Source organism: Balearica regulorum, chromosome 7, assembly GCF_011004875.1.
Source record: "Balearica regulorum gibbericeps isolate bBalReg1 chromosome 7, bBalReg1.pri, whole genome shotgun sequence".
NCBI classification, from domain to species: domain Eukaryota; kingdom Metazoa; phylum Chordata; class Aves; order Gruiformes; family Gruidae; genus Balearica; species Balearica regulorum.
The window spans coordinates 14909496-14924799 of NC_046190.1; the positions used below are offsets into that span (position 1 = coordinate 14909496).

General features: G+C 51.0%; 1 protein-coding gene across 2 annotated transcripts; it reads right to left on the bottom strand.

The window, feature by feature from the left end:
• Positions 1–579: 579 nt before the first annotated feature.
• SLC68A1 (solute carrier family 68 member 1) lies at positions 580–14465 on the bottom strand. Of its 2 annotated transcripts, none has more exons than XM_075758053.1 (9): positions 14426–14465; positions 8267–8336; positions 7532–7611; positions 6263–6712; positions 5220–5337; positions 4157–4253; positions 3279–3450; positions 2563–2756; positions 580–2346 (listed from the first exon to the last, which is right to left on the bottom strand). In XM_075758053.1, exons 2-9 carry the CDS (start codon positions 8270–8272, stop codon positions 2093–2095), a joined length of 1371 nt encoding a protein of 456 aa, XP_075614168.1. In that variant the 5' UTR covers positions 8273–8336; positions 14426–14465; the 3' UTR covers positions 580–2092. The 2 variants fall into 2 exon arrangements, with proteins under 2 accessions (XP_075614168.1, XP_075614167.1); XM_075758052.1 differs by having other exon boundaries at positions 8068–8336.
• Between the last annotated feature and the right edge of the window lie 839 nt (positions 14466–15304).

The window sequence follows — 15304 nt, forward strand, 5'->3', positions numbered from 1 at the left end:
GGAGATGCCATCTCTGGTCAGGATTGCCTTCCTGATCCGACTTCTGAGGGAAGGAGAGGCCTGGGCTGGAGCTGCATTCTGTGCTGGTGCTGTCCAAAGCTGCTCTCCTCCTCAGCAACCATTGTATAGGCTGTTTGTCCCTGCAGACAGATCGAGGGCAGCCCTGGCTTTGCAAGGGTGATGGGAGCAATGCCACCGTTGTTGTGAGAGGAGCTGGCACCAGCCCAGGCACTTGCACACAGCTGACATGGCAAGCTGTGCTCCCAGGGCAGGCTGGGGGGCATGGGAAAGTGGCAGTGCCCAGGCCAGCGACTAGCCCCAGCCTTGTCCCATGAAGCAGCTGGTGAAAGGAACAGTCCAGTCCCTTAAACCTTCCAAAGCAGGAGGGGGGGTGACTCACCTCCCCCCAAAAAGCAGGTGATACCCCAGCCTGCTGATCTTCTCACCCCCCTGCAGAAACAGGCCCAGGCCCCAGCACACAGTTTTGTGTCCCCTTTTCTCCTGTACCACCAGTTGTGCCCCTGCAGCTGCATGAACCTGGACAGGTTAGATGTACCTGCTACAAAAATGACCAAGCAGTACAGAAAAAAAATCATCTTTAATTTATGAAATGAAGAATCATTCTCAAACATTGTTAGAAGTCACACAAATAACTTATGATTGAACCATCAAGACCTACAGAAGCCTCGTGGCAGGAACATCTTGGTCCAAGACAGAAGGCAGCCATGTCCTGAGGCAAGAGGGCAGGTTTGTGGGCCGAGACCCTGGGGGAAGCTGGCACTAAACAAAGAACAGCTCTTCTGTCTGCCCCAAACAGTGCAGGGATGGAGGAGATTTTCCCTCATCTCAGGGATGGATCCCTTTGGTGACCACCTGTCGTGTCTGCTCCCAGCCAGAACCAGGGAGGCCAAACCACCCACCCTCCTCCTTGGGTCCATGTCTCAGCAGCCAGACATGTCTCTGGGGCACCATTTTAAGCGGAAAGAAGCTGAAGTGTCTGCCTCTACCCACAGAGGTAAAATGTCACCCCCGTGACTGCCCAAGTGTTGTGTTAAACTGGCTCTGAAGAGAAATCAAAGGCACAAAAGCAAAACCCACTCTCTCCTCCAGGCTGTGCTCTCCCCTTGCAAGAGAGGAAGGCACCAGGCTGCCTCACCAGGGATGGTGTCCTGATCCAATGTCGGGGAGGTTTCTTTCACAGATGGCCCTGCACAGGGAGGCACTTCCATCGGCTCAGCTGGGAGCTGGTTCCCAGACATCAGCCCCACAGCCCCAACCAGCATGGGAGAGGGCTCATAGCACTGCTGTGTGACAGCACCAACTGGAAGCGGCTGTGGAGGGAGAGGAGGGATAAACAGGCACCAGGAGATGCTAGATGAGATGTTCCAGCTCAAGGCTCTGAACCCAGTTCAAGCCCAGTGGATTTCCCTCCCAGCCTAGCAACAACGCCCTCTGCAAGGCCACAAAGTGGGGAGCCTCAGCTTAAAATAAGCACAGCCGGCAGACCCTGGCTGTGCAGGATACTGTCCTGGGAACAAGAAATGCCTAAGAGCAGATTTGGTCCAAGAACCGCAGCACTCTATGTGGGAGGGGTTGTACCAGCTACTGGGAAAGGCCTTCAGGGTCCTCCCATCCCTGCTCCTGCTGTCCTGCAATCACCCCCTCGGTCACTTGGTCACTCAGGAGCCTCCCACTCCCCAAAGCTGCAGGGCTCCAGCAAGGAACAGTCCCCTCCTGCTCAGCCAGAGAGGTCGCAGTTGCCCAGGGCAGAGGACTGCCCTGGGGATGTAGCTGTCTCCAGCACACGCTGCAACCCAGCACCTTCCCCTGGGATGAGCAGCCTCCGGTGTCCTGGGACAGCCTGGGATAAAGTGTTCTTGCTCCCATGGCCAAGCGATCTATCCCAGGCTCCTCACACACTGAACTTCTCTGCCTTCCCCAGCAACTGCCTCCTGGACTAAGTAAACATTGGCATTACAGCATTTCACCGTTGAACTGTAAACACGGAGGTTTCTCAGCCTGCCATCCCTGCGCTGAGCCTGCAGTCCTGCACTGGCCTGCAACCAGCAACATGCCAGAGGCTCAGACACCCCTAAATTGTTTTCACCTCTGGTGCCTGGCCTTGTGACAGGCTTTGGCGCTGAGCCTTCACCATCTGCAGACGCTTCCCATGCAAGCTGAACTGAGACCAGCTGAGGAGCTGCAGCAGCGCACACGTGATGGGTACGAAGACAAGGAGATAAAAGCAGCCCTGGCGAAGAGTTGGCTCCAAGGCTGCGGCAGACTCCAGCTTCGGCTGGGCACTCACCACGTGGCTCAAGGGGTTGCGCTGGAAAATGTCGTAGCCTGGTGTCAGAGAAGACTTTGTGAGAACGGGGACAGTGGGAACGGACCCTTGTCTATTCTCTCCAAGTGACTGGGCTTGCAGATGCAGAGACCACGCACAGCTTAACAACCGGAAGAGGCCTCTGTACCCACCCAGGGCACAGAACATGGTGGAGGACACTGAACTCACAGATCCACCCTCTCCTGCCCCACTGTGTTCCCCAGGAGCAGCCTTACCCGTGTACGCGCAGAGCAGCCAGGTGCCGATCAGAGGGGCGAAGGTCTGGCCCGGCTTGGTGACCAGAGCCACCATCCCAAAGAGCAGTGCTGAGGCTGCCTGCTTCCTGCGGTTCAGGACTAGATCCTCATCCACTAGGTCAGTGACCACCAGGTTGAGCAATTTACAGGTCCCTTCTGTGAACACCCGGTTGCTGCAGAACAACAGGCAAATCACTGAACAGGGGCACCAAGAAATGACAGGAGTAGGTGACAGATCAGAGAAAATGGAGAAGAAGATGAGAAAGGAGTTTCAGAAGCCCTGGCTATGGGAGGGGAACACTGCTAGCAATAAGCCTTGTGTACCCTGCATGGATGTCTTGGCTCAGTCCTGACCTGCCACACAGACAGGCCTGGGGATGCAACGCACTGGGCCAGAAGCAGACAGGCACCTGCAGCACATACTGAGGCTGCAGAGGAGGTGGGGAGCTCAGCTCAGCAGCCTGGAGAGGCTGCCACCAGCCCTGCCAGGTCTTTGTCCTCCTGAGCATCACTGCCTCCCTCACTCCGCCGCAGGCACAGCTGGCAGATTCTGCAATGACCTGTCCCACACTCATGTGCTGTCAGAGCTGGGAGCCACGTGGCTACTGCTCCCTGCCTCCCGCTCTCCTCCATAAAAAAGAGGCAAGTCATTTCCAGGCAGCAGAGAGCAGGGGAAGCAAGTGCTGCCTGCCTACCTGGCAATGAAGATGCAGAGCAGATACACCTGATCAGGTCCTGCCAGGAGCATGACGACACTGAGAGCCAGCTTCAGGAAGAAGAGTCCTCGAACCACAGCGTAAACCCCGCAGCGGCGGCAGAGGGACAGGAAGTAGAGGTTGTTGAGATGGGGGGCGATGTAGGAAACACCTGAGCAGAGACAGAGGCATAAATAGCTTGAGGGAGTTTCAGTATCCACCACGCCCCCAGGATCAGTAACGACAGGCAGGCCAGCAGGGCTGTACGTAGGACAGGAAGTACAGAATAGCCCCCTCGCACATACAGAAGGCTACAGCAGATTTACTCGGTGGTTTTGTGGCACAGCACACAGTCTTCCTACAGAGGGAGACCTTCTTCCATCAACCTCATGGGCAGGAAGGAAGAAAAGACTTGCCCAGCGTCACACAGGGGCTGGGACTCAGCCCTGGAGCAGAAACAAGAGGGACAGGACAGCATGACCAGACCTGGCCCACACTGAACGCTCCCAGGGTAACTCTAGGACCAGTGCCCACGGATGGAAATGGTCCACACGCCACAGAGAAAGGGATTAAATTCAGGGCTGTGTTCCCTGCTGCATCCTGGGGACACTATCTGCAGCCACGAATGCTCAGAGCAATACCTCTGTGGTGTCTACGCCTGAGTCCAGCACATGGGCTCATCACCAGTAGAAAAGGCTCCAGGTTACCTCTCTTGCGCCCAGGAAATACAACTGATCCCAGGGAAGCATGTGAGAGATCTTACAGCCCAGAGACCGGCGTGTGAGCACACCTCTCCCCAGTGGATACTGGGAAGAGAAAATCCAGACCCAGGCCAGGTCCTAACCCAGCTGTTCCCTCCAGTCCCACCTGAGACTCACCGAGCAGGAAGGATCCAGTAGAGACAGAGATCTGGTCTGACAGCAGGTGCTCCAGGAACAGAGGGAAGAAGTTGCTGTTAAAGTGGCAGTGAAAAACCTGTGAAGGCAGCATGCAGACAAGCTGGTCAGCAGGAACAGCAGTATGAGAGAACAGAAAAGCTAACAGCCCTCTGGGCTCTGTTACCCTAGAAGCCCTGTGCCAAGGGACCATGCAGGACAGGCCTGGAGTACTTCAGCAGAGCAAGAGCTTGGCTGTGGAGTTTACAACACCATAGGCTGAGACCGCAAAGCTACCAACCATGCTCACTGTATGCCTGGGGTCAGTACTGCTTCCCCACTTGCGGGGCACTTGCTCAGCACACAGGGCTGCTGGGGCAGGCAGGGCAAGGAGGTGACAGCAGTGACCACAAGGGTTTGGCGGACACAGCGGCACGGCAGGAGGCAGCTGTCAGGAAGACAAGGATGAGACGGCAGCGAGGTTCGAACACAAAGATGCAGAGCAGCATCAAAAGCCTGCCTGAGGGGAACCATGGGATCCCCAGGGAGACAGGAGCTGTGATTGCAGCACACAAGGCTGCCGGCATTTGGTAGCAATCACTGAAGAGGATGAAGAACAGCAATGGCAAAAGCCAGCTGGGAGTTGGATCCAGCTGGACAGTGAGAACAGTGATGTGAGCCTCAGGAAAGCAGGAGGAAGAGGAGATTGTGCTGACAGCCATGCCAGAAAACTGCACTCCTGAACTTGTCCCCACCACAAGCAGGCCTTGTGCTTTGGCACCCCAGATGGGGCTGCACAGAGCTCAGCCAGCCCCATAATCCAGCCTATGCTGCAGAGAGGAAGGAGCACCCCACATCCTGCTCAGGAAGTATTCTCGGGGTGCAAACAGAGGGAGTGGCTACCAGCTGCTGAATGAGCCAGCATGTGCGGGAGGCTCCAAGAGCAAGTGGGTGCTGGGAATACCTCTGCCCTTCCTGGGGAACTCACATCCTGCTGAATCACCACCTCAAACAGCCAGAGCCAGCGCTCATACTCTGAATCACAACGTGTTGCTGCTGTGCCTACCTGGATGAGGTTCATGCAGACAAACCAGAGGAAGTTGCGATGCCGGGAGAGCTGCTGGAGGTACTCTGCCAGGGTGATTCTCTTCTCCTGGGGGACAGAGAGTTTCTCAATGTACAGCCTAAAGGGAGAGGAAGAAAAAACAACAACCGTGAATCCCTCACACCAAGAAGGGAGAGCCCCCAGCTCTCTCTGTATAGATGCAGAGCTGTTTCAACTCCAATCCCAACCTTCCCTCTCCCTAGATCAAATCAAAACAGCAAAGTCTACAACAACGTTTGCTTATTGCTAGCAAGAACCACAGGCCACATGTCTCTCAAAGAACATTTGTCTTCTGAACACAAAATTCAGATTTCTGTCCGTTAAAAAAAAAAGCAGCATTCTCCTCTTATTAGCCATTCCACTACCCATATGCTCCTCTTCCAGATCCCCGTGGTTAGCTCACCTGGCAGATCTCATCAGGATCTGCTGTGTTAGTACAGCATAATGCTGGCAGCTCATAACAAGAGACAAGAAGTGAGGCAGCCCAAGGAAAAGCAAGGGAGCTGAATGGGGAAAACCAGCTGCATTGTGGCCCACCAACAGCCCAGCCACTATCAGGTAGCTAAAGCAAGCAAAAGGGTAAGAGACATTCACTTGTCCAACTCCATAGGAATGGGCAGCAAGGTGGTCTCATGCTTAAGCAGGAATGCTTTCATGACAAGCTGCTTCTGACATTTTGCCACTCACAGGCCTCATTGGGTGCTCTAGATATTAACTCATTTCATGTTCCAAACACTGGATGGCCATACAGCAGGTCAGGGCTCTGCCTCCAGTTTGGGCCAGGGGTGTCATGAGAGAGTTTTGTCCTATTTTCAGTGGGCACTAGGAGCCAGTGTGACAGAGGTGATTCTGAAAATTGTATCAACAAACAAGAACCATAGATGATTAACAAAAATTTGCCTCATCCTGGATTTTCCCACACGTTTAGTTTGCTGCAGTACGTAAAAGGACTCTACAAATCTACACTAGGCCTTTGTTCCTGCCACAGAATTGGTGACACTTACTCTTTTAGGGTTGACTCTTGGTCCCATTTCACTTTCCCATCAGCCTCAAACCGCTGGCGAAGCAGCTGTGTGGACAGGGTAAAACCAACGATGGAGCAGAGGGCCAACACAACGCAAAATATGCGAAAGGAAAAGAAGTCCTCTTTGTTCCACACTGCATAGGACATGAAGACAGAGAGGGAGCCTATGGCACTGAAGAGGGAGCAGTAGAAATTGAGGCTAGTCCTGTCTTTTGCTGAAACAGCCAGGTCTGCGAGCAAGGCGTTGTGATGGAGGTCGACCATGGTGAGAAAGCTGTCGTACATGCAAAGGCAAAGGAGGAACTGCAAACCAGGATGAGCCCAGGCAACCCAGAAAGCCAGGAAAGAGATGGCAAAGAGGGGGCCATTGTGGCTTAGCGCTCTGAGCCTCTTCAAAATTACTTCTGGGGAGGAAATCTCTGCTCCTGGCCTGCAAGAGAAGACAAGAATTTTAGACACCTGGACAAAACCCTGCATGACCATGTATTCTCTCTCTCTCTTTCTCTCCAAGGAAGTTGTGTAAGTGGCCTAGACACAAACACAGCTTTTGCTCATGCAACAAGCACCCACATCAGATACCTTATCACATAATATGTGAATATACTGAAAATATGGGTTTAAGAAAGCCAAAAAGAATAAAATAAGGGACTTTCTTTTCTCCAGAGCAAGTCTCTCCCTGATAGTTCTGCACTGTCTGTGCTTCACACAATGTAAATTATTTCAATGAGCACTCAAGGTTTTTACTAGTTGCAGGAAGCCCTATCATGATTTTCATTAAAAGCTTGACACAAATACATTAGACACACTAATGGCCAACAGTGATCCATGATCCAGGAAGTTTGGGAACAACTGGACTGAGGCATTCCAGATGGAAATAATTGTCCTTTCCCGCCTTGTATCTCCCAAACCACATACAGACACTCTCCAACACCCCACTAGGAGGCTTGCTCATATAGCAAGGGCTTGAGATTTTAGAAGCCCATATTTTAGGTTCTGTACCACTCATGTGATTGTTAAGGGTTAGGGTCACCTCTACCTGATAGTTGTGTGATTTCTTCTATACAGCCAGGTACTGAAATAACAGGCAAAGAGCACTGAACTTCAATGATGCCAGGAAAAGGAGGTATTTAAGAGCTCTGTGCCCAAGATACCATTCCCACACCATCATTTTAAAGCTGCCAATTTCACATCATCTCCCTCAGAGACTGAAGAATTTCCCAGCCTCTGCTGGAGGTGGAACTTCACTTACTGCTGTGTGCTAAGGAACACTCGGTCACTCAGCCAGCCAAACAGAGGGTCATTGAGGCTGTTCCAGATCAGAAACACTGTCTAGGAAAGAAAACAGGACAGTGAAACAAACCACAGGACAGCTCAGTTCTGTTACTGAAGCAAGCAGTGCTGAGCTGGCATGCTGAACAACCAGCTGGAAACATCCCAGTGCACCTTCCCTGCCCCATCACCGCTGTACGATTCCTCGGTCTGGGGCAACTGCCAGATTAACACAGTGAGGCCAGTGGTTTTCCCTGCTTGTGAAACACCCCGACATCCCCAGAGGAAAGGTAGCCTTAAGAACAAAGTCTCTGGGCTTTCTATCCCAGCTTCTTCTCTGTTTATGTAAGTGTGGAAAACCAGTAAGCCCAAGCTAGCACTCAGAAGGCTCCCTTGCTCCCTCTCCAAAGGGGAACACTGCTATTACAACTAATGCTCCTCACACTTCTAGCAAGGAACCATCTTGATTTCAGAATTTTTTACTTAAGAGGGCAGCAATCTATGGAAAAGACTAACCTCTCCTATCCAAAAGGACAGTTTATCAATCTTGTAAACAGAGACAAAGGTGTCCACGTAGTACAGGAGGAATACGTTGTGCAAAATGGAAACAAACAGCGACAGGGACCCATAGATCACTGCAGTGGGCAAATGAAAAAGACAAGCGAACAGTCGCAACCCCATGTTGGTGTAGTCAGTGTTCAGCTCCCTCGATCACCTCCATTTCAGATGGGATGTCTTCTCCCAACACCTGCTACATATTTGTTGGGGCCAATCCATTGTTGCTCCTGCAGGAGAGAAAACATAAAATAAAATGAAATCAGATTCAATTTCTTAAATGAACTAAAAGTTGAATCAAATTAATTGGTAAATCTTTGCCAGCAGAGATCAGAATTCATATTGCTTTGAGGAGCTGTTCAAAAGTGGATTGGAGGGGATTTAAGAGACTAAAGCTGTCTGCTGCACTAAAGCTGTTTCATTAAGCTGAGGCCAGGCTGTGGGCTCCCAGGCGTACAACTATCATGAGCAGGCTGCCCCGTCCTTTACCCTGTAATGTTCTTTGTTACCCAGCAAGTAGCTGATTAGCTCTTTCCAGCTCTTCAAAGGCAAGGTCACAGGAAGAATCAGGCTAGATGGCTGCAAACAACAAAGCAGCCTGCAGAAAACACACCTAGCCACTAACATTTTTAGGTACCAGTGTAAATTTTTAGCCAAATAAAAATGACAACAGCTGTGATGTAATCTCACACATGCACACTGCTTTCCCCCAGTCACAGCTGAGTGCACCTGGGCTGGCTTAGACAGGAGTTATTTATGGCAAGCAGCATTGCTGCTTTGTGGCATGAAAAGACATGACCAGAACGTGACAGCATGCAGCAGACATGCTGCCATCATGCGATAAAGGCAACCAAGAGTCACTTCGCACCCATCCAGCTTTCGTGGGGTGGCTAGAATTTTAGGATCAGTATCTGAAATAAAGATGCTTTGGCTGGACAGCAATATATATGGAAATAAACCAAGTGGAAACAGCAGCGTTACACCAGAACAAGTCTCTGTATGTTCACAAGGGGCTGAGGTGTGAGTGGAGGACTCCTTAAACCAGCATGGACAGGAGGTGGGACCATTGTCCTCCCACGATGTACTCTCGCAATTTTCAGACTAAGCCCCTCTCACACTCAAGTTGCTACAGACCAAAGGCAAAACACAAGGCACCTCTCTTCAGAGGCACACATGTATCTGGTGAGATGTTAAGGGTTCTTAAATCAGTGTAAGCGAGCTTCTCCAGCCCATGCTATCCTAAGAAGCTGTGTTCACAGCATACACATGACAGGTGATGACAGAGTCACTATCTTAATGCTGTCACAAGCAAGATAAAGGGGTGGAAGTCACTCCTGATTCAGCCCTCCAGGGTCTGCACTCAGACGCATTGTGGGGACAACTTCACAATGCAGGAAAGAATGAGCACATCAGAAACGGGAAACTGCACCAAGCCAGCCTTCTTGGGCTTGCAACATCAGCTGCAGCAAGTCCAAGCAGAAGATCAAGGGGAAGAATTAACGACTGGGTATGAAACCTGATGAAACTCCAGTCCCATTCAGTACTTCCCAGAAGCCGTGAGTCTGACCACCTCTAGGTAAGATTAGAAAAGCAAAAATAACCTCTGCTCTGCCTAGCCCAAGGAATTCCTCATAACTAGCTCAGAAGGAGCAGGAACAGCATTTGTTCCAATCAATTACATCACCAGATTGAAACTGCACATCAGCTCCACTCCCAGCCAAAGCACTAGACCTCAACTTGATCCGACTGCAGAGTCCTCACGGAGTAGAGCCACCATTTTGCATCCCTGCCATGCCAAAACCCACGGCCAGATAAAAGGAAGACACTGCTTGGAGGGGAATTCAGCCAATGAACTTTTATAGACATAAAGACAGACAAGCCCCAAGGGGAAATTGCATTTTGTACAGTCATGAATTGAAAAGGAATCAAGAATTTGTGATGTGTAAAGATAAAGGTTAAGAAGAAGGGAGAGCTAAGCCAACTGACCCATGGATGAGTCCTGCGTCTCTCCCCAAGAGCCTTCTAAGAGGACCAGCTCAAGGGCAGATGAAGGTATTGGAGTGCTGGGCACCCTCACGAACAGGATGGAGAGCAAGCAGATGACATCATTTTGTACCGTATGAAACCTGAGTGAATTCAGACCTTGACCACTGCGTGCACATCTAACCTCACTACAAACTTCCCAAGGCATAGAAATGAGGAAGATCAAATAAGGGCAACTAAAGCTACCAAGGGACTGAGGCAGCTGCCTGCTGAGGAAAGACTAAACAGCTGGGACTCTTCAGGCATAAAGCAAAGGCTGAAGGGGGACACGACCAAGGTTTAGAGAGTCCCACGTGCCCAGGATAAGGTGAAGGTGGAACTGTTGCGTGCCCAGGACACAAGAACTGGGAGCACTCGCTGTAACTAGCAGGAAATCAGTTTAAAGCATATGAAAATATTCTTTACCTGGCAGGTAGCAAACATCTGATAATTGCTGCCAAAGGAGGTTGCAGAGATGGGCAGCAGGTTCAAAGGATTAGACAAATGCATGGAAAACAGCTGCACAGAAACAGCTATTACAGGGAACAGGCAGGGAAATCCCCCCTAGGATCCCTAATCCAAGGGCTGTGCATGCTGGGGGTGGACAAGTGGAAAGGCCCACAGACAGGAGCCAGGCTCACACACCCTTCCTGCGAGCAGCATCTCCCGCTACCGCCATGGGGCAGAACATGGGGAGAGACAGACCAACGTCTGACCTGCTAGCGCTGTTCTCAACCTGGACTTGACATCGCTACCCAACACCTGTTTGAAAGCAAAGCCTGCTCTAGGCTTGGTCCTTAGTGCTGCACTTTACATGTGTGCCCACCCAAATGATGCTTCATTAAGCACGGTGCACGAACCACAGCTGCTGAAGTTTCCAGAGACACCTCATTTTGCCATTTATATGCTAGGGCACTGTTTAAAGAAAGTGAAGTTCCACCTCCTCTCCTCCTTCTCCCTCATCACTCCCTCACAGATGTACAACCCCTCCAGCCAGCTGACATTTCTAAGTGATTTCACTTTGCTGGGACAGTTGTTAGGTCATTTTATGTGGGGGTTTTTTTCCCTCCTCATCTGCAAATGTGCGGATGAAAAGAAACAAATCACGTTTGTCTGTAAAAAGTAGATTTTGCTTCTACATCCAAAGTACTTTGTTATTTAAGCTTGCCACACTGGTATTTTCATAACCTTTTCCTTGGGATGGAGAATTACTCATGGAGTATGTCAGAACTTTTCAACATTAGGCTTTAAGTGGTAATGGGAAAAGGACCTGCAGGAGGGAATAGCTATCATTCATTCATACTGAACTTCTAGCGCACAGTCATAAAGCAACAAGCTTGTAAATTAGAAAGCAACTAGCCTTTATTTCAGAAACTTCCACCTCCGCATCTGACATTGCTCCCGCCAGTGACGTTTGCAGATCTTATCTCTTTGAGAAGGATGTTTAAATACTGGCTACCAGGAAAGCATTACTTTTGTTTGAGAGTGCTGGCGTACGGTGGCTGGAAACACACATTTGGGGCTTGCACATCTGCTCTAACTTCCTAGCCAGCTCACAGCTGGATCCATGAATCATTGTGTCCCATGGTGATTCAGCAACCCTTTGGCCTTACAATAAGGCTGAGCTCCAGCCTTCCACAGCTGAAGTCAGTTGTACTGAGCTGGCAACAGAGCCACATACATGAATCTTGGCCCAAGCCAGTCTTTCAAGCAGGGCCAGATGATTCCTAAACACTGAAGCTGCCACTAAGGAACCCAAAATAGTCATCTGCAGACCTGTCCACAGCAACAGCATGGCTTTCCCATTCATTCTCCACTATGTAGGTAATGCAGGCTGGAATATCCCAAATAACACTTCAGGATATGTCTGTGCTTGCTCCAGCCACCACCGCACTGCTAATGCTGCATATTCTGGATTTCGGGTGGCTTTTGGTGCTAAAGCAGAGGGCCAGGCAAATATACCAGCTCTGTGTCTCCGCATCTGCAACACAATAAATCCACCAGCTGGAATAGCCACCCAAGAGGGGACTATTTCTAGACATTCATCACAGCCAGACAGGACTGGGCTGCTGACAGTCCAGCCCCATCCTCAAGGATGCCAGGCTGGAGCTGCGCCCAGGAAAGAGCCAATGCCTTGTGACCCATCCCAGCCTAGCACCTGGTGCTGGTGCCAATTCCTCCCAGACCCTGTAAGTGACATTCTCAACCAGAGGAAACAGTCACGGATGTCTTCATCTGGTCAGGCTTATCCACTGGTGATAAGTCTGTTTTATGAGCAGGGACCAGGTTCCGCACACTCCTTCCCACCCCACACATGCTATACAAGGAGGCCTCCAGAACACAGACACCTCAGTGGGTCCTCATCCCATGGAGCTATTTAGATTCTGGCAGGACTCTGTTCAGTAAGAAAGGAAATCCCTCCATGGAGCTATTTCACTGAATAAAACTGAAAGAGCCTCCACTTAAACCAAAAAAAGTCTCAAAATCCTATTCCTGTCCCTGGAAAGCTCCTATCTAGACATAACGCTCCGCAAAATCTAGGCTCCTCTGACCAAACTCTGATCCTGTGCACCCTCTTAGAGATGATATATCTCCTAAACTCTCAATTTCTCCACTGTACTACTTGTGAAATCCTAATGCCATGTTTCCTCAGATAATCCACTTGCTAACAGGGAATCTCGAGGGAATGCCAAACACAGTTCCACACGAAACATTAACGAACTCCCCAACAGCAGCCTGGTATCTGAACACTAAAGCAATGAAGCTTTTGAGAACCTGATACCACCTGGGTCAGCCAAGGAAACGTGCCACTTTGAAGAGGCCATGAGGGTGTTTCCCAGTACTGTTTGCCAATTCAACAATCACAGATGCCTGAGTATCATGGGAGGTTTGGTAACACCCTTCTTATTACAGGCAATCATGTGCTTCCATCAGGTGCTGCTGTCACTCCTGCAGAGTACATACAGGTAAACAGAACTGCCACAAAGATAACAGTTAACATCTTGAACCAGCTGGTGGTTTCTGTGGAGCTGTGTTCCAGCAGAGCAATCTTGTTAAATCAGATCTCATTCCATAATGAGATTACAAGGTTCGTTAATAGCTGTAACTCAGTAAATCTTATAGTCTTGGAACTTGGTAAGACACTTAATGGTATCCCTTTTCTAAAAAATTCATTGTTTTACAGTGCAAGGAAAATGTATTAGATAAAGAACTGGTTCCCTATGATGTTACCATCAGTGTAAGTGCTAATCTTGTAACGGCCTTCACAGCACTGGTATGGGAATCATTGACAGGTAACTCTAGTCTGTACTTACTCTGTAAGTAAATATGAAGCCCTTATTGAAAACAACCCCCAAGAGTGGAATCACAGAAGCAAGAAGAAATTACTGCATAGCTACCACCTGTTCTTGTTAAGACTTAATAGGAAGCACCAGGTGAGAAGCACTTTTTACCCCTCTGCCCAAGTATAGCAACCAGGAGTTTCTGCTACACTAGCTTCATCTTCTCACCAGGGAGACTCTTCCCCTGTGCAAACCTTTCAATGCCGCAGCTACCCCCTAACACCCCAGCTTCAGCCACAAGGCCTCTAACCAAAGGGCTGAAGGAAGCTCAGCCACTGAGGCCGCTAAAGATCTCTGTGGTGGTTAGGCTTGAAAAACACAGCACTAGGTCACCAACTAAAGCAGCCGACATCCCACATGTGAGAAAGGAACGTGGGGAGCCAAGTGACGCCTGCAAAGAAAGGCCAGAGATGGGGACACCATTTCTTTGGCCCGAGCAGCACTGCCCCCCCCAGCACCCCATCCACTGGGTCCCCCCACCGTGGGGGGAGGCCTAGCAGCCCCGACATAGAAAGTGGCAGCCGGGCAGCAGCACAGCTATCATTTTGTGCTGTCAGGGCCTCCTTTCGCACATCCAGGTAGGGTGGGCAGTGCCAGGACCACCTCTCCTTGCCGGGACCCTGCGAGGTGGTGGAAGCAAAACCAGCTCCAGAGCAGGGGACAGACGAACTGAGGCCCTCACCCAGGGGCGCTGACAACAAGGAGGGAGGGAGAACACCCCCCGGGCCCGCGTGGGACCGTCCAGAGTAACGGCAGAAGGCACGAGACGGGGCTCTACCAATGCAGGGCGGGGGGAACCCCCCAACCCCACCCAGGCAACCCCACTGCATTGAGGGGAGCGTCTCCCCCACCCCGCCCAGACAGCCCCGCTGCAGGCGCGGAGACAAACCTAGGCCGGAATTGGGACGGGGGAAGCGCTGCACCCTCCCCACAGCCGCCCCCTCAGCGCCTCCTACCTGCCTCCGTTACCGGCGCTGCCGCCGACGTGCCGCCGCCTGAACCCCACGTCCGCGCATGCGCGTCTAGCGGCCTCCCGACCCCGCCCCGTGCCGTGCCCGGCTCCGGCCTGAGGCCATCTTGCGTCCTGGCAAGTGAAGCCGCGCCCTCCCAGCCGCCATCTCGTGTGAAGTCGCTCACCACCTCATTTGCATTAAACTCACCCCTCAACGAACAGGAACCACAGAGGAAAAAGGCTCCCCGTGGGCCTTTCTAGCCAGAGCAGGCCGGCTCCTCTATGGTCCATCCGGGTCGCGGCGCGCCTGTCGCCATGGAAACGCTGCCGGGCCGGGAGGACTTCTCTCTTCACACTTCCCTCCCAAGATTCATTTACATTATATATTTCGGGAAATAGAGACTGTTGTTGTCCTTTATTATTTAAGATCTCTCTTCGGAGCTTTCAAAGAAGCAACTCCCGGTTTTGGCGTACGCATCGCCTTCCACCTCGCACTGCAACAGTTGCTCCTGTCCAACCACTCACAAATTTCACCAGGGGAAATTGAGGCAAAAGCCTAATTGCTGCGTTCAGAAAAGTATCATTGCATCCTATTACTTCCCAACGTTTTTGTGTATTATGCTTACTAGCAGTTTCCAAAACACGTCATTTTTATGAACTCATAGAAACCAGGCAATCTATTGCAGTCAACAGATTTTTGTAATTAAAGAGCAATTTGTAGGTATTTAGCTTCAGCTACGGAGATCGCCTGCAGCGGAGCAAGGCATTAAGCCTTAGTGCAGCAGTTGTGCTGAGCAACGACGAGCTGACCTTGCAGACCAAGTCCCCCCTTTTTACACCTGCGTGGGGATTTGTATCTGCAAGGGCCCATGACAGTGCAGGT

What these genes read in the sequence shown, in the direction of transcription:
- SLC68A1 (XM_075758052.1), bottom strand. Translation starts at nt 8,232, where the DNA reads ATGGGGTTGCGACTGTTCGCTTGTCTTTTTCATTTGCCCACTGCAGTG. An exon ending in TGTCCTTTTGGATAGGAGAG is followed by an intron (nt 7,612 to 8,067) that starts GTTAGTCTTTTC and finishes TTTCTTTCCTAG; the next exon opens with ACAGTGTTTCTGATCTGGAA. An exon ending in GTGTTCCTTAGCACACAGCA is followed by an intron (nt 6,713 to 7,531) that starts GTAAGTGAAGTT and finishes CTTCTCTTGCAG; the next exon opens with GCCAGGAGCAGAGATTTCCT.